General features: G+C 44.8%; 1 protein-coding gene across 10 annotated transcripts in view; it reads left to right on the forward strand.

The window, feature by feature from the left end:
• The window catches only part of MAGI2 (membrane associated guanylate kinase, WW and PDZ domain containing 2), a 3,248,720-nt gene that overhangs the window by 2,247,111 nt on the left and 976,060 nt on the right, over nucleotides 1-25,549 (forward strand). For all 10 annotated transcript variants that reach the window (XM_069628034.1, XM_069628038.1, XM_069628036.1 and 7 more), the window contains one exon: nucleotides 16,456-16,513. In XM_069628034.1, the coding sequence (XP_069484135.1) occupies nucleotides 16,456-16,513 (58 nt within the window). The remainder of the gene's footprint in view (nucleotides 1-16,455; nucleotides 16,514-25,549) is intronic.

The raw sequence follows: 25,549 nt of genomic DNA on the forward strand, positions 1-25,549 counted from the left end.
GGTCCCCGTTCAGGGTCCACAAACAGATTGTGTTTACTCAGAGCATGCTGCTCTCATTTATAGGACCCAGGGAGGCCCTGGGTCTTTGTTGTGTATGTGATGGGGGCTGCTGTTGTCGCAGCCCCCGGCCGGATAGCTGACTGTCTGACCCCCTGGTGGGGGCAGATCTTTGAACCTGGGCCCTGCCTGATGGTTGTTTTCCATATGGCGCTTAGCACCTTGCTGTTTGGAGGAAGGGTGCGATGACTTTTCGCACCTTACCCTTCCGTGGCTTTTGAGCTGCCGAGACTGCGTGTCTCTGTAGCTGGGGGGAGGAGAGGAGCAGGCGCGGGGAGGTTGGGGCTGTCCCTCTCCCAGCTGCCGATGGTAACAGCAGTTACCCTGCCTCGCCTTTGGGATGCCCATGCAGCATTGCCCACAACCAATGGTAGAAAGCTCAACAGAAAAAGACCCTGAGGCCAAGCCAGGGAACAACCCAACTAAGGCAGATCATCCCCAGAAAAAGCATTGGAGGGCGCTCACTAGTACCGTTGCTCGTTTAGAGTGTACCGTCATCTTACCTCATATATAAATGCAGATGCATATTGCCCAGGTGCCATTGTGCGACACTCCTCTACTAAGCAGGCACCGCTACATGTCAACATGCCTCATTCCACCTTCTAAAAATCGAATCAACTTTTTATAAATTGCTTAATGCTGGATTGCTTCTGCTTTTAAATTGTGTAATAATGGCTCTTACAATGGCTCAAATGTATAGAGACCAAATACAACCTTAGAGCTGAGTCGGCAATGCCATATTTGAACTTGCAAAGTGCAGGCTTGCCCCATGACAGAGGCAAGCCCTTAACTCGTCAGCTTTCCACACTGACAACATCTGCCATCCAATCAATCAATCAAGCAGCTTTCCTGGGTACTTGTTGCTGTACCTTTGATTTGTAGCCTGCCTGATTTCCGGTGTTTAAACTAGGGCAGGTGTGGAACTGGAGAAGGTCATGTGTTATCCTCCTACCACAGCAGAAAGCTGGGGGATGGGGAAGAGGCAAGGTGTGGGGAGTTTAAAGCTCATCAAAAGAGCTCTGATGTGGCATGTAAGCAACAACCACGACACGGGACTCCCCACTGATTGATACAACAAACCGGTGCGCACGTTTATACTTCCACCCTAACCACACACGATTCACACACCCAACATAAACACTACTACACAACCGAGTCACAGGGCCTCATTACGACCCTGGCGCTCCCGTAATGGAGGGTGCCGGCACTGGACCGGCACCGTTCATTATGGGACGCCCTATTATGAGGCCCCCTTGCGAGACCGGTAAGGACGCCTGGTAAAACCAGGCATCCTTAGCGGGTCCCGCAAGGAGACCAGGGAGCTAATAACGGGCCCGTTATTAGCTCCCTCCCCATTCCCATTGAGCCCTATAGGGGCTCAAATGGGAATGGGGATGGGTTTTTTCAATGAGGAATTACCGGGTCCTCCAAGGTTGGAATGACCCAGTAATTCCTCATTAAAGGAACCCGGTCCTGGAACCCAGTATGGAGACAGCCATGCCCTTATTAAGGGCATGGCTACCTCCATACTCGTAATGAGGCCCACAGAGTCTTACCCTTACGGTTACAACAAGCCGGGCCACACAACCAACGCGCACGCAAGACAACGCACACAGACTCCAGTTTCTCCTGGTTCTGAACAGAGGCGTAGACAGGGTAGGGCCTGAGTGGGCTAGCCCCACCCAAAATCTGTGGACATTTACAGGTGTTCATGCCACTGTGGTGGGCACAACTACATTAGCTTCAAGACCTACTTGTTATACAATCCCGGCTACGCCTCTGGTTCTGAACCTATCTTATCATCACATCCTCACTAACACAGGCCGCCCTCTTTTCTTGCATAGCCACGTGAGTGCCTGGAGACTGCCCACTGGGTGGTAGCGGTGCGCAGTATATATCAACATAACATGACATAATATGTGTGCCACTTCCTGAATTGGGATGCAGTTTGGTGCAAATGAGGCTTGGAGACTGGCAATGCCTTTGGGAAGGGTGTTCTGGGCTTTCTGCGTTAACACAAAAAAACATGTTTTTCTTGCTGGAAATCAATCGGCTTTGATAGACCCAACTGCGATCACAGGCGAGCCGTCAGGTACTATAACACTGATCTCTTAGAATGCAGCAGCTCTTGTTTGTGAAGGCCGGCACGGTAGAAGCTCTAGTCGACATGGTTAAGTCAGCTAGTGCGTCATCTTAGCGTGTATATATGCCTGTTACTGTCTTCTTTGTGTGCTGCCAGGGGCTTTACAAATTCATGCCTGGGCACAGAGGCGTTGCTAGGGAAGGAGGGTCTATAGCCCTGAGTCTTTTGGTTGTAGCCCCAGATGGAATCTCAGAGGCTACAAACAAAAGGCTGGCTCGCCCGAGTCCCGACAGTCCCGACATTGACGTAGCCCCGGATCTTTTCCAGACCTATCAACACCCCTGCCTGGGGAGGTGTTTCATAAGCACGTGTATTTCTTAGTTTTGGCTATTACGCGGGACGGAACGTGCCATCTATAAAGTCAAAATTATTTGGATGGGAGGTGAAAATATGGAGATGGCATCTAAGGAGGGACACCACCGGGGGATGTTCTTTGGCTATGTGTCCACACCTTTCCATTTGCATGCCCTTGCTTAAGCCTATGGGCATTCCCCCCTCACCCTAACCGCCCCTCCCCGCCCATTTCAGACTCCCCCCATGTTGTCAATCTGCTGCATGCCCCATATTATCAATGGAAAGTCAGCGGGACGTGCCGCTGATTGACACTGGGGAAGAAAGGGCCCTTGTGAATTATGGCCTTGCATGTATTGAATTGAATTGATATTTTATTTCTATCGTGCTCGTACACAAGTGTTTCAGAGCGCAACGAGGCAAGGGAGGGGAACAGGGGAGAACAAAACAACGATCTTATTAGGCCCAGTCACATTGAGAACGTGGAAGTGCATGTGAGAGGGGGACGGGGAAAAGTGCAGAATTGTGGTCAATTGCGATGACTGCATGCACCACCGCTAACCCACTCCCCATTCCAGCAAGCCTGCTGTTAATTCTTTCTAAGTAATTGAAATATAACTTTATGGGTGGTGTGGTGAGGGGTTAAAACAGGTGTGCAGAGGGTTGGGGTGGGATTATAAACAAAGGGAAAAAGTTGGTTTGGGGGTCCCCAAATAAAAAAATATATAATTCAGTATTTCTTTCAGTAAAAAAGTTTAGTTAAAAAAGTATTTGTTACTGTTTAATTCAGTAAAGTCACAGGTAAGCACTCAGTTATACATGACAGTGAAAGGTCCATGGGGCATCAGTCGTCTCTGCAATTACCTAGCCATCATCCAAACTTGTTTGTCGACTGTCTACCACAAACCTGACACCAAGACCTAATTCGTCCTCATCGGTCCCCCCGCTAAACAACAACTCATTAAACAATGGCTCAATGATATGCGCTTAGAAGGATTTGATCCGCAATCATCGGATTCAGCAAAATCCTTAGGCTTCACCATTCTCAGCAGACTGTCCTTGCAGAAAACAAACCTAGCCAAGAACGACCAAACGACCTGGCTCCAAAATCCCCACCCTTTGCAAAAATCAAACCCTTCATTCCACTGCACGATTTCCAGACCAAAATGCAGGCCCCTGTGGTCTCGCACATTGATGGGGGAAAGGCCCTAATGATGGTGCTCCCAGCTGCACGGTTGGCTCCCCTAAAACCAATACCACCCCCTGGAACTTGATCCCTGTATCGGATCGCAGTTCCCCCACATTTCTTACATTTCACGAATCTCTCGAATCGTGGCTTTTTCAACAAGGACAAATCCTGATGGACGCTCTGACCGCAGCTCACAGTACTACGCTACTGGTAAAAGACGCTGGCCCAAACGCTGGCTGTCCACCCTCTGTACAACACTCTGCTGCTCTCAATCTAGGTGTGCTCTTTAATAATACAATAAGCAACATTTTAGTCACTGTATGATGGACAGAGGGACATGTGGTTTTGCTTTTTTCATGTATGAGATTGACAGACCCAGCATGCAAGATGTGCGTTGCCTACAAAGCTAGGACTGAATAATGATAGACCTGGTGATATGGCGCCACATAATGGCTGTGTTTGTCCTAGTGAATAACGGTCTCTGCCCTAGACAGGCTCCGCGCGGGCGTGGAGAGGAGGAGCTAGATGGAGGATGGAGGCACTGTTTCACCTCTGCCTCTTGGGAGGATTAGCGGATGGAGAACCTCTACCCTGGAGATGTGCAGGTTGGCACTGTGGCAGGAGTTGTCAGTCTGAGTACTGGTAGCAAGCTGTCTGGTCTGATCCGGCTGTTCACCGGTAAAGGTGTCTCCTGCCAGAGGATTCCTGCTGGGCTCCAGAGACACAAGCATAACCTTTCGGGGTATGTGACACGGATATACTTGCTACATAAATGAACCCCTCGTTTACTAATGCATATTCGAACAGAAGCAGGTTCTCTCTATCTGTTAGAGTGCTTCACGTTTAGGTAGGATATAAACAGGAAATGTGTTAGAAGTGCTGGGGATAGAATCTCCAGCACTACTCACTGGTATCTAGTACACACTATCTGGTACGCACTTTGCCATTTGGGCACCGCGCCACACTGACGCGAGAACACTTAGAATCACACTCACGCCCAGCGATAGTAACATCCCCTCTATGCAACTTCACCCAGTCATCTACAATGTCGCATTTAGTTGCAGTAAGTGATGCAGTGGGCACGCCCCTGCAGCTCGGGCAAGCATGTCAACGCGGCACTTCCTCCCCACTACGCCAACACATGATACACATGATTTGAGTGACTAATCGCTGGGTGGGGCACATTGATCATAGAGGCTTCCCAATACTAGGAGTCTGGATCATTTTGAAGTTGAATGGTCCATACCAGGGCTAGGCCTATAAAGCTTAATTATATAATGATATTCCTATAAATAGTGTTTGAAGGTCAACCCTTGTTAGTAGCCACTGTGCAATACATGCAAAGACTAGGCTGTAGCAGAATCATTGTAGGTGTGTGATCATTGTAGGTGTGTGATGTTCATGCAGGAATTTACGTGGTGCCCAGGTTTCCATGCAAAGATCTGCTCCATGCTAATAATCCGCTCAGAGAACCACTCCGTGCGCACGCGCCTCATGCTTGTTCATATAAAAGCGCTGCGTCTGAATGTCTGGCTTTCGTAGCTTGGTGAGTATCTGTACTTCTTTTTTCCATTTAAAGCGCTGGATATCCGTCAAGCGGAGATGAATGGAAAATAGGGAGGATATGGGGAATGTATGCTTGAGGTCTGGGTGGATACCGCTCGACTGAGGTGCTCACCTCAGACATGGAGACAGCCTGCACGTAGGATGTTTGGCCGGAAGGATAGCTCAGGACCAACGCACATGGGAAGTTAGACCGAGAGGATAGCTCAGGGGCAACGCGCTCGCCTTGGAAGCTAGATGACGCAAAGCAACACAGGTTCGAGCCCAGAGTCCACGCTTAAAAACCTCTGGTTTATAAATAAGCAATTACATAAAAATTTTTCTTTTTTACATTACAAGTTCAAAGCCGTGGCAGGACCGCGCTGCAGCCTTAAGCATGGAGTATTTCCGGAGCATGCACTGCGCCTCCAATGTCATTGCAACCCCCATTGCTTCTCCTCCTGCTCAGTTCTAACAAATGTGTGACAAGTAAGGATATCATTCTGTTTTAATGTTATTACCCAATTAGCTATGGCTCCACAGCATTTTTCGGAAGCGGCATGGAGTTCCAGTTGGTTCCAGCATACGGCTTCCACAGGAGGCCGTCGTTTGCAGAACTGGTGTGCACTTTGTTCATAAATGAGACGGCTGCTTAACTCAGGGGGGCCTCAGTTTTAGCGGGTATCGAAGAACCCCTTTTTTCGCTTTCAGATTATTCCAACGAGCAAAGTGATTGCATATCTACGTGTTGTGTATTGTCCTCTAGGCCAGGTTAGTCAAAGAACAGACCTCATCCACGCTGTATTCCAAGAATCATTAATAATGCCTGTTTATGTAGCGCTTGACGCCCTATTTCTCATGCTTCGGAGTGCTGTGTTAATTAGTGCTATTGTTAGCAAATGTAATGGTACTCAATGGGCCTCATTACGAATGTTGCGGTAAGGCAGCAACGGCGCCGGTAGTGCTACCGGCGCCGTTGTTGCCATGCCGCAACATTACGAGTTTGCTCACGGGGGGCGCTCTGCACGCCTGGTCAGACCAGGGATGCAGAGTGGCACCCGCGAGCAGACAAGGATGGTAGCAATGGTACTGTTATGAATGGTGCCGCTGCTACCATCCTCCCCATTCCCATTGAGCCCTATGGGGGCTCAAATGAGAATGGGGACGTACCGGGTCCGGGTCCCGCGAAAGGCAATTACCTGGCCCTCCAAGGTCGGAATGGCCTGGTAAATCCACTTTTGTGGGACCCGGACCCGAGTTTGGGGGTAGCCATGCCCTTATTAAGGGTATGGCTACCTCCAAACTTGCAATGAGGCCCAATGTATACATCTCAGAAGGGTGGAGGGGCGAGTCAGCATGCACAGGGTTGGATCATGCGACCTGCAGCGTGACCACACATATCAGGGGCCAGAGCTTTACTTGCAATGCGTCCTGACAGCTCGCGGTTTGAATTCCGGATCCGCGCTTAGAAACCTAACTCAGGTACGGTATTAGCCGCGTTATAAAAAACCCATTTAATAAATCTGTGATAGTCCCCAAAAATCCCTTACGGTGCATATCATGTACCAGGCAGCTTCCCAAATCATTGCTATCTATATTGACACTCACAGTTAACTTAATAGAATACACACACCTGCCACTGGACCAATCAAAAATGGCCTTCGCATTGTCACCCCAATGTCTCCCCAAAAGAGATCCATGCAGAAACAAGCCTGTCACCATCCGACTGGTCGTGCCCAATTTCTTCTTTTGTGGTGACCTGTTCCTGCTGATTTTGCTCTCTTTGTATCTAGCCCGCAATTTACTTTTCACCTGCACAGACCAAAAATTTGATTACTCCAAGACCTATACAGGACTTGTTTTAAAATATGTTTTCCATAAGAGCCGCGGCATCAGGATACCTCCACAGTGGCTATTGGACAGTATACATGGCGGCTACAGTAGCCATAGTAAAGAGATTCACATTGCACTTAATTAGAATCTGTGTTTAGCTGGGCAGAGAGGCCTTACAGAAAAAGCCGCTAGACGACATTCTCAAAAATACAATACGTTGCTTCACACTCTTATTAATGTTTAATTTTCTACTGGAGCCTTAAAGACACATTGAATCTCTATTATTTTTAATGTATCCAAGTTCTTTACTTACAAAGGATGCCCTCCATTTTGTTAACTGCCTTCAATCCCTGAAACAGGAAGTGACATCAGAAGAAAACGCAAAGTGCAGTCTACGGATCTCATAGAGCAGACATACTGGGAAGTGCAAGAGTGTCAATTTCTTTGAAATGTCCACTAATAAATAAAAAGTATACATGATAAGACGTCTTGGAGGGGAAGTCACGCAGGAGATCAAACGTAAATCTCAAGGATCAACATATTTCATTGAACTGTAGTTATTTATTTTACACTCAGTCCTGCCAAATGAATAATTAGCCAGGCTCCGCCATAACAGAAAAGGGCAGTGTTGTGTAGGAATATTCCGTCTAAACAGCTACTTTCGTAAATTGCAATTTGGTTCCACCATCTAATTAACCTGCTTGCGAAACATCACCCATTATGCTTTTCCGAAATTGCTTGCATAAAACAAAGCCCCATAAATATGCTTTGCGCAGGGCCGTTTATCACGCAGCCATCTGGCTAGGCAACAGCTAGGCACCGCCCTTGGTTATTTGGGTTCTTAGAGGGAGTCAGAGCACCTAATGCAGCTGGGCCTGGTTTGAAAGTAGAGCTTTCTTTGTTCACTTTTGAAGGTACCTGACAAGACTGTGAAATACTTCACTCTGTACATGTGAGCAAATGTATACTGGTTATTGCTTCCACAGACTTTTGGAGTGGCTTTTTGTCTAGCCCGAGCAACATGGATCAATGAACGCCTTGACTCTACGTATGAGAAGTCCCAGTTCTACACTCGACAGAAACCTTTCTTCTAATGCTTTTGTGTGCTTCTATTTTAGGGCTCGTAATCCTTTTCCCCATGAAACAGTTTCACCCGCGCAGAAAATTGTGCAAATGCTTGGCAATCTGGCCCCAGGTGTTATTGATGTATTTGATTTGTGATAACTTTAATGATTCTTTGCATGGTTAGCTTGTTCTTGCATAGCATCTTCTCTCTTCAGAATTGCTAAACTAAGCTCTTTACCTCATATCATACTATAGAGTGAACATCTTTGGGTGACAGAGTGATGACATCTGGTAACAATTTATTTATTTCCCAAGAATCATTCTTGTGTTAGATTAGCATTTATGCATATATATTGTTTTATCTTATCTCTTTGAATAGACCAATGATACTTTTCTTTTTATCTTACCATTAAGTCTAATGCCTCCATGAGTGTTGTTTGTGATTAATCCTTGAAGGCTTCAATATAAATGGATATGTTATGCCAAAAGGATGCAAACAAGAAGGGGGGTTCCTGGGAGTCCCTCTGCTGGACATTAGTCCCGGTTACGAGAGCCTTAGTTTAGTTTAGTTTATTATTTGATAATGCGCACCAAACCCAGGGGTAGCCGGGCGCAGCAGGCACAAGGTTACTTAAGCTTAGGTTACATACATAGGATACAAATCAAACCAATACAATACATACAAGTCAGTACAAGCAGTTGGAGTGAAGAGCTAGCATATTACAGTATTACAAGAATGTACAAGGTGAGAAGGGAGAAAGCAGCATCAGCAGTGTCTTAGACTAGGGTACAAGGGTATCATAGCTGTAGGGTGCCGCGTGGGTTAATTGTCGTTGGACCAGAGCCAGTTTTTTACCTTCCATCTGAAGTTAGAGTAGGGTGGGCTAGCTCTCAGTGCAGTGGGCAGTGCGTTCCAGGCCTGGGCAGCTCTGACAGGGAAGCTTGCTCCACCCGCTTTAGATCGTCTAAATCTAGGCGTTTCGAGCAAGAAGTGGTTGGTAGCCCTAGTGTGGTGGCTAAAGGTTTTTCTGGTAAGTCTAGCCAAAATATAAGGGGGTGCTGCGTGGTTGAGCCCTTTGTGGGTGAGCGACAGTGTCTTGAGCAGGATTCTGTCGCTGATTTTAAGCCAGTGGTGGTCTTTTCTGATGTTGGAAATGTGTGCTCTATGGGGTATGTCAAGGGCTGCTCTGAGAGCGTTATTTTGAAGGATTTGCATTTTATTTATAATGGATTTGTTGGCACCTGCATAGAGGGCATTGCAATAGTCCAGTTTGGACATGACTAATGCATTGGCTAGCAAGATGCAGTTGGTTTTAGAGAGGTAAGGTCTACAGGTCCTGATTAATTTACAGGTGTACGCTGTGGAGGATGCCAGGGTGTTAACTTGTTTGTTTAGGGATAGGGTAGAATCGAGGTAGAAGCCTAGAGTTTTTACCTCAGTAGCCACCTTAATTGTGTTACCATCTATGTTGAAATTGCGATAGTTGGGACTCAGTTTTTTAAGTTGGAGTCGGAGCCCAGGATCAATAACTCAGTTTTGTCGTCATTTAGGCAGAGGCCGTGGGAGGCCATCCATGCCTGAATGAGGAGGTAAATTTTGTTTACTAAAGCTGTGTCTTCGACAAAGTTGCCTGATAGTGGTATGAGGATCTGCGTATCGTCCGCATAATTAGTGTAAGTTACCCCTAATCTGTCAAGTTTGTCGAAGAGAGGCTTGGTAAAGATATTATGCATTGTCAGGGAGACACATGAGCCTTGTGGGACACCACAAGTGATCTGGATTGGGTCCGCTGCCGCTACAGGGGAGAATACTCTCATCGTCCGGTTAGCTAGGAAGGATTGTACCCATGCTATAGCTTCACTTGAGAAATGGGCGGCTGACGCTAAGTGGTTGCATAATACTGCATGATCCACCAGGTCAAAGGGCGCTGATAGGTCAAGGAGGAGGAGCATAGCTGTACTACCTTTATTCTTCAACTCGTCGATTTGTGTCTTGAGGTCGATAAGGGCCGTTTCAGTACCGTGCAGAGGTCTGAAGCCAGATTGCCGTGAGCCTAATAGATGGTGTGTCTCCAAATAATTTTGGATTTGGAGGTAGGCTACTCTGTCTATAATTTTAAGGAGAAATGGGACTGTAGTGATGGGCCTGTAGTTAGTGGGGATTGCTGGGTCAAGTGTCTGTTTTTTGAGTAAGGGCAGTACCCAGGATTCTTTAAGGTTAGTAGGTACCGTATTCGTATTGAAGGAGGCGTTGATAAGTTTCGAGATAAAAGGTGCTAGATCTCTGGCTGCATCCTTGAGGATTTGCGCAGGGCAGCTATCGCCTTGGCAGTTGGACGGTTTAAGGGAGAGAATTACCTTTTCAGTTTCTAATATAGAAATATTAGTAAACCTGAAGGGTTTACAGTTGCTTTGGGTGGATGTGCTGGGTATCTCTTTCAATGGGGTGGTATGAGTTCCGTTAGGGATCAGGGACGCTTTTTTCTTAGCAATTTTCGATTGAAGGGTAGTGATTTTATTTGCTAAGGCGTTTTGGATGCTAGTGCACCAAGATTTGTCCTTGGGGACATTGTCTATAGGGGCTATTGGGTTTTCCAGTTCCCGGAGAATGGTGAAGAGCTCTTTGGAGTTCGAGTTGGCTTTATTGATTCTATCATTGAATGATTCTTTTTTAGTTTGGACTATGTCCTTCTTGTATTTTTTGGCAAAGTTGGCAAGTGTGGTTTTGTCAGCAGAGGGAGTGTGTCTCCAAATAGCTTGGAGTTTGCGTTTTTGGATACGCATTTCTTTGAGGTGGGGGGTGAACCAGGAGTTAAGGTGGGTTTCACGTTTACTTTTATGGAATTTGATAGGGGCAATCAGGTCTGGGGCTTTGGCCATGGAGTTGTTAAATGATTCAACTAACTCGCTAGGGTTTGGTTCATTGGAGCTGATTGTGAGATCTGGTAGGAGAAGTGGGAGTAGTTTTTCAGCTGTGATTTCTTTTTTGCTTCTCGTTGGCAAGGGGGGTGCTATTTTATTCTTGTTAGGTTTGGGAGGCTCGATGCTGGCTGTAAAGCATATCAGATAGTGGTCTGTCCATATTTGAGGTAAGACACTAGAGATGGTGATGTCGCAGTTGTAGTTGGCTATCCAGTCTAGTGTGCGTCCTTTTGTGTGTGTAGGAGTTAGGACATTTTGGGTAATGCCGTGGTTGACTAGAATTGATTGGATAGTCTGGGCTTGTTTATCTTCAGCATCGTTAAAGCCCAGGTTAAAGTCACCTAGTAAAAGAAGCTGAGTGGAGTCTTTAATACTGTTGGTGAGGAGGCTGGAAAGGTCTTCCTCGAAGTTGCCTAGTGGGCCTGGTGGTCTGTATATCAGAAGTATCGTTAGAGTGCTATTATTAGAGATAGGTATTTTAGCTGAGAGAAGTTTGCACAATGTAATTGTTGGGTGTGGGATGAGTCTAGCAGCTAGCTGTGTTTTGGTTATGATGGCCAGGCCGCCTCCTCTAGAGTTAGGTCGGTCGACTCTTAGGATGTTGTAGTCGTCTGGTATGGCAGTCATGAGGGCAGGGCCGGCTGCATCGTGGAGCCAGGTTTCAGAAACTGCAAGGATATCTAGGTTGTCCATAGCCAGTATATTGGCTATTTCAGTATTATGTGCTATAAAGGACCTAGCATTAATAAGGGCTCCTGATAATGAAGGAGTTGTAGTATTGTCTTTGGCAGAACTGGGGGTAAGGGGGATAGGTCTCCTCTGTTTGTAGTATGGGACATCATGTGGTTTCCTCTGTTTGTAGTATGGGACAACATGTGGTTCAGGACGATGTAACGTCGCTGAGTCTAGGAGGTTAAGATTAATGGCAGTGGAGGTACTTGTGGGTACTAATGGGCTGGTTCTTTTATTTTTGATGTCATAGAGTCGTGGCAGCCTAGCTCTGAGTCGCAAGTTTCTCTCTTGCAGGTTACAAGGTATGGGGTTGGTGAGGGCCATTGTTATGGTGATGGTTAGAAGAGTCCAGACTAGGGAACCGCATGTGAGTGATAAACAAGTCTTAGTGGCGCGCATGTTGTGAACGTGGCAGGATGGCGCCTGTGTTAGGCAAGCCCGGTGGGGACTAGTGCGTGGTTGTGCTATTGCAAATGCACCTGGATTGGGCAGTCCTGTTAGTGTCTATGGGGCAGACATCCTATGGTCTAACGCCTAGCGTTGAGGGTCCTAATCATGGCTAAAGATGTATACATAAAACGGACAAAAGTTATTATGAACGGTGGTAACACGGGTTAAGTGTCAACCTCTGGTGTAGTGAGGTTGTAGCTCCACACTGAAATACATTCCCTGTATAAAATGTGATAGAGAAAGAACTATCAAGCAGGGAAAGTATACCTGAGGCTTAAAGATGGCCCCAGGGTTAGTTCACATAAGGTGTACACAACAAATATTGACATAACATACACAAAGGGGAAGATACAGTTGTGTCACAGGGATCGACACAGGTGTGGACACAGTTGTGTTTCGGCCAAAAACGTGGCTTGAATGAAGCCGGTCTGTATGCTGGCCTTCATCAGGAAAGGCACCATTGGTGATGCTGTCCGTTGATTCTGTGGGTGTAAGAGAGGCAGTGAGGATCTTCAAAGAAAGGGGTGATTCAATTGATTTAGGATAGTATTAGATACAATGTTACATTTCATGGTGCAACTAAAAAGCGGCTTACCTGCTGCACCAGTGGCAGTGGCAAGCTGGGAACTATCCTCACGTAGTTAAAGGATAGTATGTGCGTAATAGCACTTAGGAATCTGCCTGTGAATGTTTCAGGTCGACATCTCTCGGGTTCATACTGACTGTGAAAGACCACAGCGGGTCCCGGACCTGAGAGAAAAAGAATACAGGATCAGAACGCATGATCCTGGGTTAGGATTAAGAGGATCGTAAAAGAATCCTACTTGGGGTAGATTACCCTCGAAAAGCATGGGGGTGAGCGAGTGCGTGGCTATGGGGTGTGGACGTCTGGCCGGTGGTTCAGGTGGTCTGAAAGACTAAAATTGAAGTAGTGAAACCGATTTGGGAAAAACAATTGATTTGGGGAAAAAATACTGGGGGTGTAGAGGACTTAGAGTGCCTAAAAATGCGTGCATGAAGTGGCACTGAGAGGTAGTGGGGAACACTATATTCCATGCAGTTAGACCTAGTTGGAAAAATGCCATTTCCTAGCAAGCTTACCGTAGTGTGTCCAGCGTTCCTCCGTATACGGGGTCCTCAGCTCGAAATGAAACTGTGAGGAGAATGCTGGCTGCTAAGTAGATATGCATAGTGCAGGCTAGGCGGCAGCCAAACAAAAAAGCGCATTGGAAGTGCCCAATCGGTACAGGGAAAAGTTTGAACCAATCGCGTGTTGTCAAGAGGGTGAAGCATACTAGAACTACCCAAACAGTGGAGCATCATGGGAAGTGTGGTCCTTAGAGCAGTGCTAACAGACTAAAGCAATGCTGAATGGGATGTACTGAATGCAAAATGTAGAAAGAGTGTGTTGGAAAAAGGCAAAACGGTTGGCTCTGAGTCTGGTAACATCATAATGGTTCCATGGAGACACCTAATGTTTATTTAATTGTTACCAGTGGGAGGTGCGTTGAGAATATACATTTTGCAGGCTAGGATCCTAGGGAGGAATCATGAAGTCTGTTGTGTAATAGTGATCCTTCCTCAATTCCCTGGACAGGGCCTAGGAGGGAAGCATGAAATCTGCTGTGTAATAGTGATCCTTCCTCAAATTCTATGGACAAGCCTATGGAGGAAGCGGTTTATAGTGATAATTTCGAATTACATTATGTTGAAAGACATAATGTCGAAAAAAAAAAGTCAACAAATGTTTTTTCGAACGTCTATTTTTGTTTGTTTTATGTTCGAAATGGGGGGTTCCCCCAACCCCCTTTTTTGTAATTTTTTTTGTTTTACCCCTTTTTTTTACTTGCAGAACCCAAAAAAAGTAAATAAAAAAATAAAACATTTGAAATTTATTTTTAGACTTTTATTTTTACATTTTTGGCATTCTACCTAATGTTTTCGACTTTTTCACTGCACACCGGAGGAAGCATGAAATCTGCTGTGTAATAGTGATGCTTCCTCAAATTCCCTGGACAGAGCCTAGGGAGGAAGCATAACATCTGCTGTGTAATAATGATGATCCTTCCTCAATTTAAGACCCTCTGCTTCTCCAGCGATAACCTGTGGGACGGGGGTCATTATTCCATGCTAATGACCCATCCCTCCATCTACAAGGCTTCATTAAAACACTGATATACGTGTTTCCCAATGTTTCTATTTGAGTGTACATTTTTTAAGAAATAGAAAATAGCGTGATTGAGTGTATCGCCCTCAATTTTGATGGAGTATAAGAATCATCTTAAAACAAATCTCCCTCATAGCAAAAAGGATGTTAATAAACATTTTAAAATCAATCAAAAATAGTATGTATATCATACAAGGAAAGCAGTAATTAGGGGAAGTGGCAGTCCAAGGGGGTTATGAGGGAAGCAGGTACACAAAATAATGGGAAAAAGGTCTGAGATATGCCAAATAGAGAAAAACAAAATAATATCAACCTGATGTATAGTAATCACGTAAAATGTATTCATAATATGCATTTAATTTTAATTAGAAAATTGCCCTGGAAGAACAGGCAGGGTAATCCACTCACCCCTATTAACCCTAGGCAAAGGAATACTTTAAAAAAATAGAAATTAGTGGCCTTATTGTTATCAACATCTATGAACCTCCCTGCAGAAAAAAATAAAAATCAAATTAAAATGTTTATTAGGCAACATTGGGACAGATTTGCAAAGAGTAAGTCAAAAGTCAATCATTGGCCCCCATTCAGAGTATGGCGGTCCGTAAATAAGAGTGGTAGCGACGTACCGGCACCCTTTCCAGACCGCCATACTAAAATGATGCCGGTAGGGACCACGGATCCCACGGCAGGCCTGATCGGCCGGGTCTTCAGGCCCTACCGGCATGGTTGTCACCGAAGCAGCAGCACCATGTAAATCTACGAGTCCACTGCAGGGTCAGTGTTACTTCTTTGTAAATCTACTAGTCCACTCAAAGGTCAGCTTTGCTTCTTTGTAAATCTACAAGTTCACTCCCGGGTCAGCTTTGCTTCTTTGTAAATCTACTAGTCCACTCCAGGGTCAGTGTTACTTCTTTATAAATCTACTAGTCCATCCCAGGGTCAGTGTTGCTTCTTTGTAAATCTACTAGACCACCCCAGGGTCAGCGTTGCTTCTTTGTAAATCTACTAGTCCACTCCAGGGTCAACGTTGCTTCTTTGTAAATGTAATAGTCCACCCCAGGGTCAGCGTTACTTCTTTGTAAATCTACTAGTCCACCCGATGGTCAGCGTTACTTATTTGTAAATCTACTAGTACACCCCAGGGTCAGCGTTACTTCTTTGTAAATCTACTAGTCCACTACAGGGTCAGCGTTGCTTCTTTGTAAATCTACTAGTCTTCTTCAGGGTCAGTGTTACTTCTTTGTAAACGACTAGTCCACTCCAGGGGAAAGCGTTACTTCTTTGTAAATCTACTAATCCACTCTAGGGTCAGTGTTTCTTCTTTGTAAATATACTAGTCTACCACAAGGTCAGCGTTACCTCTTTGTAAATCTACTAGTCCACTCCAGGGTCAGCATTGCTTCTTTGTAAACCTACTAGTCCATTCCAGGGTCAGCGTTACTTCCTTGTAAATGTACGAGTCCATTCCAGGGTCAGCGTCGCTTCTGTGTAAATCTACTAGTCCACTCCAGGGTCACCGTCTCTTCTTTGTAAATCTACTAGTCCCCTCCAGGGTCAGCGTTGCTTCTTTGCAATTCTACTAGTCCACTCCAGGGTCAGCGTTGCTTCTTTGTAAACCTACTAGTCCACTCCTGGGTCAGTGTTGCTTCTTGGTAAATCTACTAGTCCACCCTATTGTAAATTGGCCCAGATAAATTTCCTCTCCTTATGCGTCTTCCTTTCATCAGCAATAGTTGCCAGCCAAAAGGCATGAACAAAACACCTTATCAAAAAACAACAGCTGAGTTTCAAGTTTTCACCTTACATTCCTGATCTTAGTCTTCGATCAGGTGAATATAAAAGCATTTTCTTGAGCTTGATACCTGAACTTTGCAAGAATTCATCTGAAAAGCTAATGTGTGCCGAGGTTCTGCATGTTCCTAATGTATAGAGGTTCATAAAGTAATAATGCAAACATGCCTGCTTTTAATGTACTAAACTATCCTTTGTCCTTAATCCTGTATGACATGTTTTATCATGCCTGTGTATGCTTTCCTGAAAATGTGTTTCTTCATTGTTTTTCAGAGCTTCCATATGGCTGGGAGAAAATTGACGACCCCATTTATGGCGCCTACTATGTTGAGTACGTATGAATCGTGCAAATGAGAGCACGTGCAAATGATAATTATGACTCACAAGGTTAAGGGGCCTCTTTAGCCCAACAATGTCATTCACTGCTGTCCACTTCCCTATGTATTATTGGGCCGATGTCCTTTCATCGCTGGATGAAATTTCGCTGGGTTTTTCTCTGTGGATATTTTAATTAAATAAATAATCACATTTTTATAGGGGGGTTACAAATATATATATATGGGGTGTGGGTGTTTGGGAATAGATACAAAATTAAAGGGGATGGGGGAATTGAGGGGGGGACCAACAAAAAGAAAAAATTAAAAATTGATGAGTTTTTTTGTTAAAATATCCGCAAAGAAAAACCAGCGAAATTTCATCCCACGATGAAATGACATGGAACCGTATTATTTATCATATCACACTGTTAGGATAATACATGTAGCCACAGATGGGGCTGGTGATCCAGTATCTCATCTGCAAAGGTGGGCAGCTACCCTCTGCCAGGCTCTGGCTCCTGAAATGCAGTCCATCCATCATCCAAGGGGGTGGTTCTTTTTTCAGTTGCTGCTCTCATTCCTCTGTTATCCCTTCTGTATCCGCTCATATGTTTTTCTCTGCAAGTTCTTTAGGCTTTCCTTCACTTCATAAATAAAAAAGAATTAGGAAAAAGGTCTGATTGTATTGAAAGAGAAGTATAACACCATGTGTCTGGATTGTAGATGTGGGATGAAGTGCCCCGCAACTGTATGTAACAATGATACTGCAAATCACCAAGGGGTCCTCGACTATATAGAAGCATGATTGTCAGTATGAGGTCACACACCCCTGTGATTGCAGTGCACTTTCCATGAACGGAGGATAGCACAGGGGCAATGCGATTGTCTTGGAAGCAAGACCACGTTGAGAAACAGAGGTTCGACTCTCGGATCCACGTTTAGAAACCAAACTCGGGTACGGGTTGAAATCCCAGATCCACACTTAGAAACCGAACTCGGGTACAGGTTCAAATCCCGGTTCCGCGCTTAGAAACCGAACTCAGGTACGGGTACAAATCCCGGATCCGTGCTTAGAAACCGAACTCAGGTACGGGCTCAAATCCCAGATCCACATTTAGAAACCAAACTCAAGTATGGGCTCAAATCCCGGTTCCGCGCTTAGAAACCGAACTCAGGTACGGGTACAAATCCCGGATCCGTGCTTAGAAACCGAACTCAGGTACGGGCTCAAATCCCAGATCCACATTTAGAAACCGAACTCAAGTATGGGCTCAAATCCCGGATCCGCACTTAGAAACCAAACTCAGTACGGTATTAGGCGAGTTATAAAAAAACAATGAAATAAATGTGCAGTCAATAGTATTTGATTCCTTATAATACATTGGTGCTAGCCCACCTGCTACCAAATCCCTGGCGTCCTTTTTTCGTTTTTGTTTGATTTACTGTGTTTTTTCTTAAAGTTGGTGTTTTCTTTCCTTTCCTTTTCTGCTTCTTTTGCTGGCACACTGCTGTTTTTGGCATTTCATCTTCCTTGTTTATATTGTGGCATTATTTAATGTAGGTCATGTGAGAGGTGCCATTCCAACTCACTCACTCTTCCCATGTCTAGGAATCAGCACGTTAGAACGGAGGCAGTGTAAGTGGATCAGAATATTGTATTGATAAGTAATCCCATATACATTGAGCCCCGCCTGCCCTTGTCCTTCTCCACAGTCCTGCTCCAACCGTCGCTCTCCCTCGCTCCGTCCTGGAATTCCTCGGCCGCGTCGCACAACAGCGCCGTCGCCCCGGCCACCCGCTTGGCACCTCAAGAAGACGCCACACTACAAACCGTTACACAAGCAATGTCATGGTGTTACCAATCTCCGTCAGTTGTGTCAGTGTGGAGGACATTGTAATATTTGAAAAATGCATGCATAATTAGGTTCAAAAGGTTTTTAAGAAGATACATCTTTTTTGCATTGTAGTACATTCTACAGCTTATATACAATGCGTGTGTCTGGGAAGTGACATTTTATCGCTTTTACAGTCGTTGATTTATATTGACTTTTTATAATTTGTATGTATTCTTTTGTGTCACTACTGTAATGAATTTAATGTATGAGAATTTATATTTTTTTATATGCCGAAAAACATCTCACAGACTGAATAAAAACATATGAGGCGGCCCTTTATACATATCTACCTCCCTATGACAAATAGAGGGGCGCGTTTTCATCTTTTCTCATCATTGTGCGCTACTGTACAGGCACCCTTCGGGGGAATGCCGGCGCCATTTGTAAATGTGCTATTGTGGGTCACTTCTGATCTACATTGACTCCTCTGTTTTTCAAATGAATGCAAATGCAAATAATGACAGGGCGGGGAGTCCAAATCAAGTAACCGGAATACGCACTATCAACCGCTGTGTCCCCCAAATACCACAGTGAAGGCAATTTATATTTGTGCTACCAATGGTAAACATCTATTTTATCTCCAAAGCTCAATCATGCTCCATACACGTTATTTCATCGACCAGACCTGACTATTTCTGCTCCGAAGCACAATATCACATATGACAAGTATTAACCTTGTACTATGAATCGTTGATATTATAATAGGTTATTTATAACGCACTTAATACTCAGAGGTTTCAAAGCGCGGAACCGGGGATTGAACCTGTGTTGCTCTGTGCTTTTCTGTGTTATCTTGCTTCCAACTAGAGCACGTTGCCCATGAGCTATCCTCCCGAGACCACTTACATCTTCACATAACATCTTCTTTTCATCTTCAACTTCTGGTACCACTTTTTTTTATTTAAACATGTGAGAAATGTACTTTTAAATTGGGGTAATAATAATAATATCACCTGCTATCACTGCACTTTGAAGCAGGAGGAATCCACTAGGAACCTCCATATAAGAGCACACATTATTCTATTAAATGCAATTAGCGAATACATGCAAATCCAAATGTCATAACTCCCTGAGTGACATCACAGCAAAGGATTATGACTGTCATAATTCTCTGCGGTGACGTCAAACAGTCTCGGGCGATTACTCCCAGTGCCTCAAAGCAAAGTAAACCTTGCTTCGCTGTGCCCCAAATAAGCCTTACTTCAACAACACACCAGCATTTACCCAAAACGCTGCTTCAAAGTCATCCGTAGGCCTCCCGAGCGCAACAGGCTCAATGTGCCAATCCCACGGTATGTACAAGGTGCCTGGCAAACAGAGCTCCACAATACTGTGCGACCCGGCTAGAGCCCGCCAAAAGCCCACCCATCTTACCCAGGAAAGCTGTGCTTCTGGAACTAAACGAGGCCACATCTGAAAAAAGGACCTTCATTCTTTGCCAGCAATCGGTGCACCCAATCTAGCCCTAGTAGCCCTGAGGCCTGCCCTCAAGACGTGAAGAGGAAAAAAACGTGTCCAACTTTGCCTGAATGGCTAATATCAATGTTTTTCAGAAACAGAAAACTGTGAGAAACCTGAGGGTATTTTCACTCCTACTCCCCTTGGATCCTCTGCGCAGGCGGGCAGGTAAAGGCCATCACTTTTGGATCCTGACCCTGGGGGCAGAGGAGCGAGGGAGGATCACCTGGGTGGAAAGTCCTTGAGGATTGGGAGAGGGATACCCCTGGGCGAAATATAGTATCACCCTTTACCGATTAACGACCAACCTAACCCTTCCCCGACCTTTATGACCTATCATAAGCCAATTCCCATCATTTCTCCACACGTGACACTTGACAGTACTGAGACGAGGAAGCAGAGAATAAGAGTTATGCACACTGGAACATGTCACCACTTCAGTACTGGGACGAGGAAGATGCCTGTCAGTATAGTGAAGGTCAGGCATGTCATGTTAATCATTGTCAGGCAAATCCAATTGAAAGTATACACATGCAGCCTGTTACAATGCTACAAGTGTATAAACGCAGACCGACTATGCAGCCAAGAGAGAGATAGGGAGTCCTGTGGATGGGAAACCAAAAGGACACCCGTTTTTGGAAGAGGCAGCCATGGTGGGACATGTGAGTTGCCAGGATGCCAGCCTAAGGTCCAGTGTGCAAAAACAGGAGCCTGTGTGACAAGAGACATTGAGCAGGAGCTGCAGAAGCATTGGAGGGAGCGTTATGCTGTCCGCGTATAGTCAGAGACAGTGGAGCACTCAGCGGGGCAGAGACAAGCCCCTGAATGGCAGCGGGGCACATACCAGAGTGCCCACTAACCTACAAGACTGTAGGAGAGAGCGGGAGCTGCCGGGGAACATCACCACAGACTGGTGAGTTTCGGGAGAGGCACTCGGCAGCCACGGAGGTGTTCCTAGCAGGTAGCGAAAGCAGCAATAATGTGAATGTTATGTACAATTGAAGTGTGGCAAGGCCAAAGGCTGGCAAGAGGATACATAAAGCCAAGAGGCCACAAAGAGAGGGATCCTGGTTGCGCGACCAGTGGTGGGTGGACCATGTGGTCCGACAACTGCTCTTAGACCAGTGAGCTCTGAACTGTGAGAACCAAAAGACATTATGGAAAAATACTAAGAAGGGGCTCTGCCAGTGAATGGATTTGGCAATCCAAAATTATGGTCAAGCTGACCTTAAATTGCGTTAACCTTTTCGTTTGAAAGATTAAAATTACTAAAACTGGCAGAGTTGAGGTCTTGGGGAAGGGAGCCCTGAGATGTGAGACATTACACCTTTTGTCTTGGGCCAAAGCTTAAGACCATTTTCCTTTAAACTTATTTGCTTGGAACTTGGGAAGGGAACCCTGACGATTGTGTGGAACTGTATTACCTTGAGTGGAGGAAAGGTCATTCTAAGACTTTTGTGGAACTTTCTTTAACTTGGGGAAGGGAGCTGAAGAAGAAGCTGAGAGCTGGAAGCAGCTAAGAACTTTGTGTTGAACACTGTTTCTTTTGACTTTGCCATCCCTACACACGGTGTATCTGTATTTGTGAGGGCAAGCCTAGGTTTTGGATACAGACAGACTTTTAAGTTGAACTCCTTGACTCAGACTTTCCCGAGTTTCGTTCAGGTAGGGAAATACCACCTTAATATAGGGCAAGTTAGGCCTTGAACCATCCTGACATTTAAGTTAATACATATCTTTTGTTTGTATTTTAAGTCTGTTGTCTGTGTCTTACTTCATGATGCCTTCACAAAACAAAATACTATTTCACCAATAAATAGAACCATTGTTGCACTGTTAAAACACCAAAAACAAAAAAACTGTGTATAATTTACAAAAGACTGAAAATCTGCAGAACTATATCCACTCTCCTTGCATTTCTATCAGTACAGCCGCTAATTATATTCAACAAAATCCATATCCAACATAAAGTTAAAGATGGGTAGCTATGAAATATCTACTCTCATCGTCTATCAGATTTCACTCGGAACACCTCAGTGTTACATATTCCGGAGAGGATAGCTCCCCATTTATAATTCTATAGAATTATGATGTGTGGCGGGTCAGAAGTAGGACGCGGACAGTGTGATGACATTTCCACTAGTTATTTATTAAATGATAAGAATAAAGCCTATCTTTCCCTATTGCTATATGAGTGTTCCTTGCCTATAGAAATAACGAAGGTGCTCGTCAGTCATCGGGAAGTCCCAAAATGAATAAATCTGCTGTCCAAAAATGAGTTCTAACTAACCCTACCACTATTCTAATCAACTTAAAAAAGGTCTGGAGAATGTCTTCCTTCTCCTGATCGTCTTTTCTCGCAACGTTTCACCTTCACTTCAGCGTTCCTTTTAGTAGTTTAATCTTAAATAGTCTTGTCACTTCTTGCATACGTTCTTGAAAATCTTCACAAGGTCTTTGGGTTTTTCCTCTTCTGCAAGGATAGTTTTCCAATTACCATTTTTTAAACTCTGTCTTATCTTTTGATTCATGTTGGCAAGCCCTTTTGATTTCGGTAATGTAAGATAGAGGTCTCCCTCTATCTTACAGTTTTATATCTAATTTTATTTATTTATTTGGGCATATGTATAGCGCACATAACCCTGAGGTATCAGGGCGCTTCAAGCTTAAGAATATGGTTACATGAGTTACAAAGTGCATTGATGATCAAGTACATGCATTACAACAGTCTAACCTCATTTTGCAAAGCGGCTACATCATGGCATGCAGTTACACATGAAAAGTCCAGGTACATGAGATGGGAAAGCCTGACCTCATGTTGCAAAGCGATGAAAAGTCCAGGTACATGAGATGGGAAAGCCTAGCCTCATGTTGCAAAGCGATGAAAAGTCCAGGTACATGAGATGGGAAAGCCTGACCTCATGTTGCAAAGCGATGAAAAGTCCAGGTACATGAGATGGGAAAGCCTAGCCTCATGTTGCAAAGCGATGAAAAGTCCAGGTACATGAGATGGGAAAGCCTGACCTCATGTTGCAAAGCGATGAAAAGTCCAGGTTCATGAGATGGGAAAGCCTGACCTCATGTTGCAAAGCGATGAAAAGTCCAGGTTCATGAGATGGGAAAGCCTAGCCTCATGTTGCAAAGCGATGAAAAGTCCAGGTACATGAGATGGGAAAGCCTGACCTCATGTTGCAAAGCGATGAAAAGTCCAGGTTCATGAGATGGGAAAGCCTAGCCTCATGTTGCAAAGCGATGAAAAGTCCAGGTTCATGAGATGGGAAAGCCTAGCCTCATGTTGCAAAGCGATGAAAAGTCCAGGTACATGAGATGGGAAAGCCTAGCCTCATGTTGCAAAGCGATGAAAAGTCCAGGTTCATGAGATGGGAAAGCCTAGCCTCATGTTGCAAGGCGGCTACATCATGGCAGGCAGTTACACATGAAAAGTCCAGGTACATGAGATGGGAAAGCCTGACCTCATTTTGCAAAGCGATGAAAAGTCCAGGTACATGAGAGGGGAAAGCCTGACCTCCCATGTTCCCTAACACCATTTACTTGTTGTATAAGCAGCTAACAAATGCACAATACATAAATATACTTTCCAGGGTGGGATTCCCCTTCTTGACAGTTAATGTCCCCCCTCTCCTGCGGTGGCTTACTCTGCGTATCTTTTCCTTTATGGGCTTCACCTGACTTCACTTCATAACCATAAGCTTCTCTTTCGGGGATGCTACATTCTGTATTTCTTGAACTAGGGGATACTTTGCCCCCTCCCAGGGTATTTGTACCCAAGTCTTAATGATCTCTCTTCTTGATTTAAACGTGATTTGCTGCTCACATTATTACAGTTCCACTTCATCGGCTTTCTATTCAATATCTTGTCAATTTCACAGGGATGAGTTTCTCCTGCTTCTTTCCCTTGCCCTAATTAGAACATTATCCTTTTCTCTCTGATTTGCTCCACTCGTTACTTTTTTAATGGGTATAATACTTCTCTTCATCCCAGGGGTTTTCTACCCTAGTCTTAATGATCTTTCCTTCAGGCTTAATCGTGATTGGCTTTCCCAGATTATTACAGTTCCACCTCATCGGTTTTATATTAAAATAGTGTGAAAGCACGGACCAAAGTGCGTAAAGAAATAAAATTCAGAGTGTTAATATATTATGTGGTATATTTGCTTGGAATTGATTGTAATTCATGTTAATAGATAAAAAATATTTCTTCGTTTTTCATGAACACAGTAGGACCACTATATATCCTAAGGCAACAGCCCCCTCTAGCGGTGACAACAGGCGATGAGATACAGAAGATACAGTAGATTTTCATTCACACAGTGGGACCACTATATATTTCCTTAGATAACGGCTCCCTCTAGCGGCAACAATAGGCAAAGTGGGCAGTCTCTACTGAGCATGACTGTATCGGACAAACATACACTTGGCCTTTTATTATATACGATATCTCGTCAATTTCACTGGGATTTGTTTTTCTACTTCCTAACGATTCTCTGGTGCCCTCACCATTCAACTGTTCTCCCCATTAATTATGGGTCTGTACGAGAACGTTTCAAGGGCCTGCACTCACTTGGGTTTGCTTTGTTCATTCCGTTTCTCTGCCTTTGCAATTCCACCGGCGTTCTACTCCCGGTCCTCTCTCGCCCTCTGATCGGTTAAGGCTGCGGATAACCAAACACCCCGCTGTTTCTTCAGCGCAGTGGTTTCCGTATTGTTTGATGGGCGCACTGCCTATCACAAAGTCGTTGTGGTCACGCCCCGACAAGGTTATGGGTTCCTGTGTCCTCTGTTTCTCACTGTGGGTAAACGTTGGGTCTTCATCGTTTCGCTCCTGCACGTAGGCCACCTCTGAAAGTGATAGGCTCTGTGGCTCTCCTCAACTCCACCTATCTCAGGTTTTACGCTATCACGGGGCTTCCCCTGCATACATTAGTCTTTCTCTGCTTCACCTTGCCCCAGCATGTGCTCCCTTTCCAGCCTACTCTTCTCTGTTAAATGAAAACCTCTCCTTAAAGAGACAAATCCTCTTTCTTGTTCGTAAAGGTATATTTTGGTTTTGTATTCAGCCTAATCTCTGGACTTCAGTGTTCTTCATATCTGATAGTCCCATATATGCCATCATGGGGAATGGTTTAGGGAGTTACTCACAGGAACGGAGTCCTTGTCCCCTAAAGGAGGGTCTCTCCCAGTAAGGTCCCACTTGCTCCGACCCTTAGGGGGGTCTTGCAAAGCAGGCTCACCTCCCTAGCCTCAATGATCATATAATGTGATAATGCAACATGTAACAGGGTATATATTTTATATCAATACATGATATTTTCCACCTTTTTCTGTTTCAGTAGCAAGGACCGGCTCCTACGCCCCTCCTCTATATTTAAAAAAATTATACAAATAAAAATCTCTTTGCCAGAGCTGTACACTGCTGTAAGTCTATTGTCATGCGATCAGTGGACATAAAAAAACAGAATACCAAGAAGACACGCCACACTGTCTTGAGGGTCAGCGAGGAAAACTTTGAGAAAGATTCTCACTGTCTGAGCTCTTTTGACAGGGTTTCTGTATTCTAGCTAAGGCAGAACGATCAGATCTCTCCTATTATGTTTTTATAGTGTTTCAAGCAAAGTTCTCATCTCTTGTAAGCACTGTCGTATTAGTGCTACAGTATTAGCTTTTATTATCAGATGT

Source organism: Ambystoma mexicanum, chromosome 12 (genome assembly GCF_040938575.1).
Source record: "Ambystoma mexicanum isolate Mex_15411 chromosome 12, UKY_AmexF1_1, whole genome shotgun sequence".
Lineage (NCBI taxonomy): Eukaryota > Metazoa > Chordata > Amphibia > Caudata > Ambystomatidae > Ambystoma > Ambystoma mexicanum.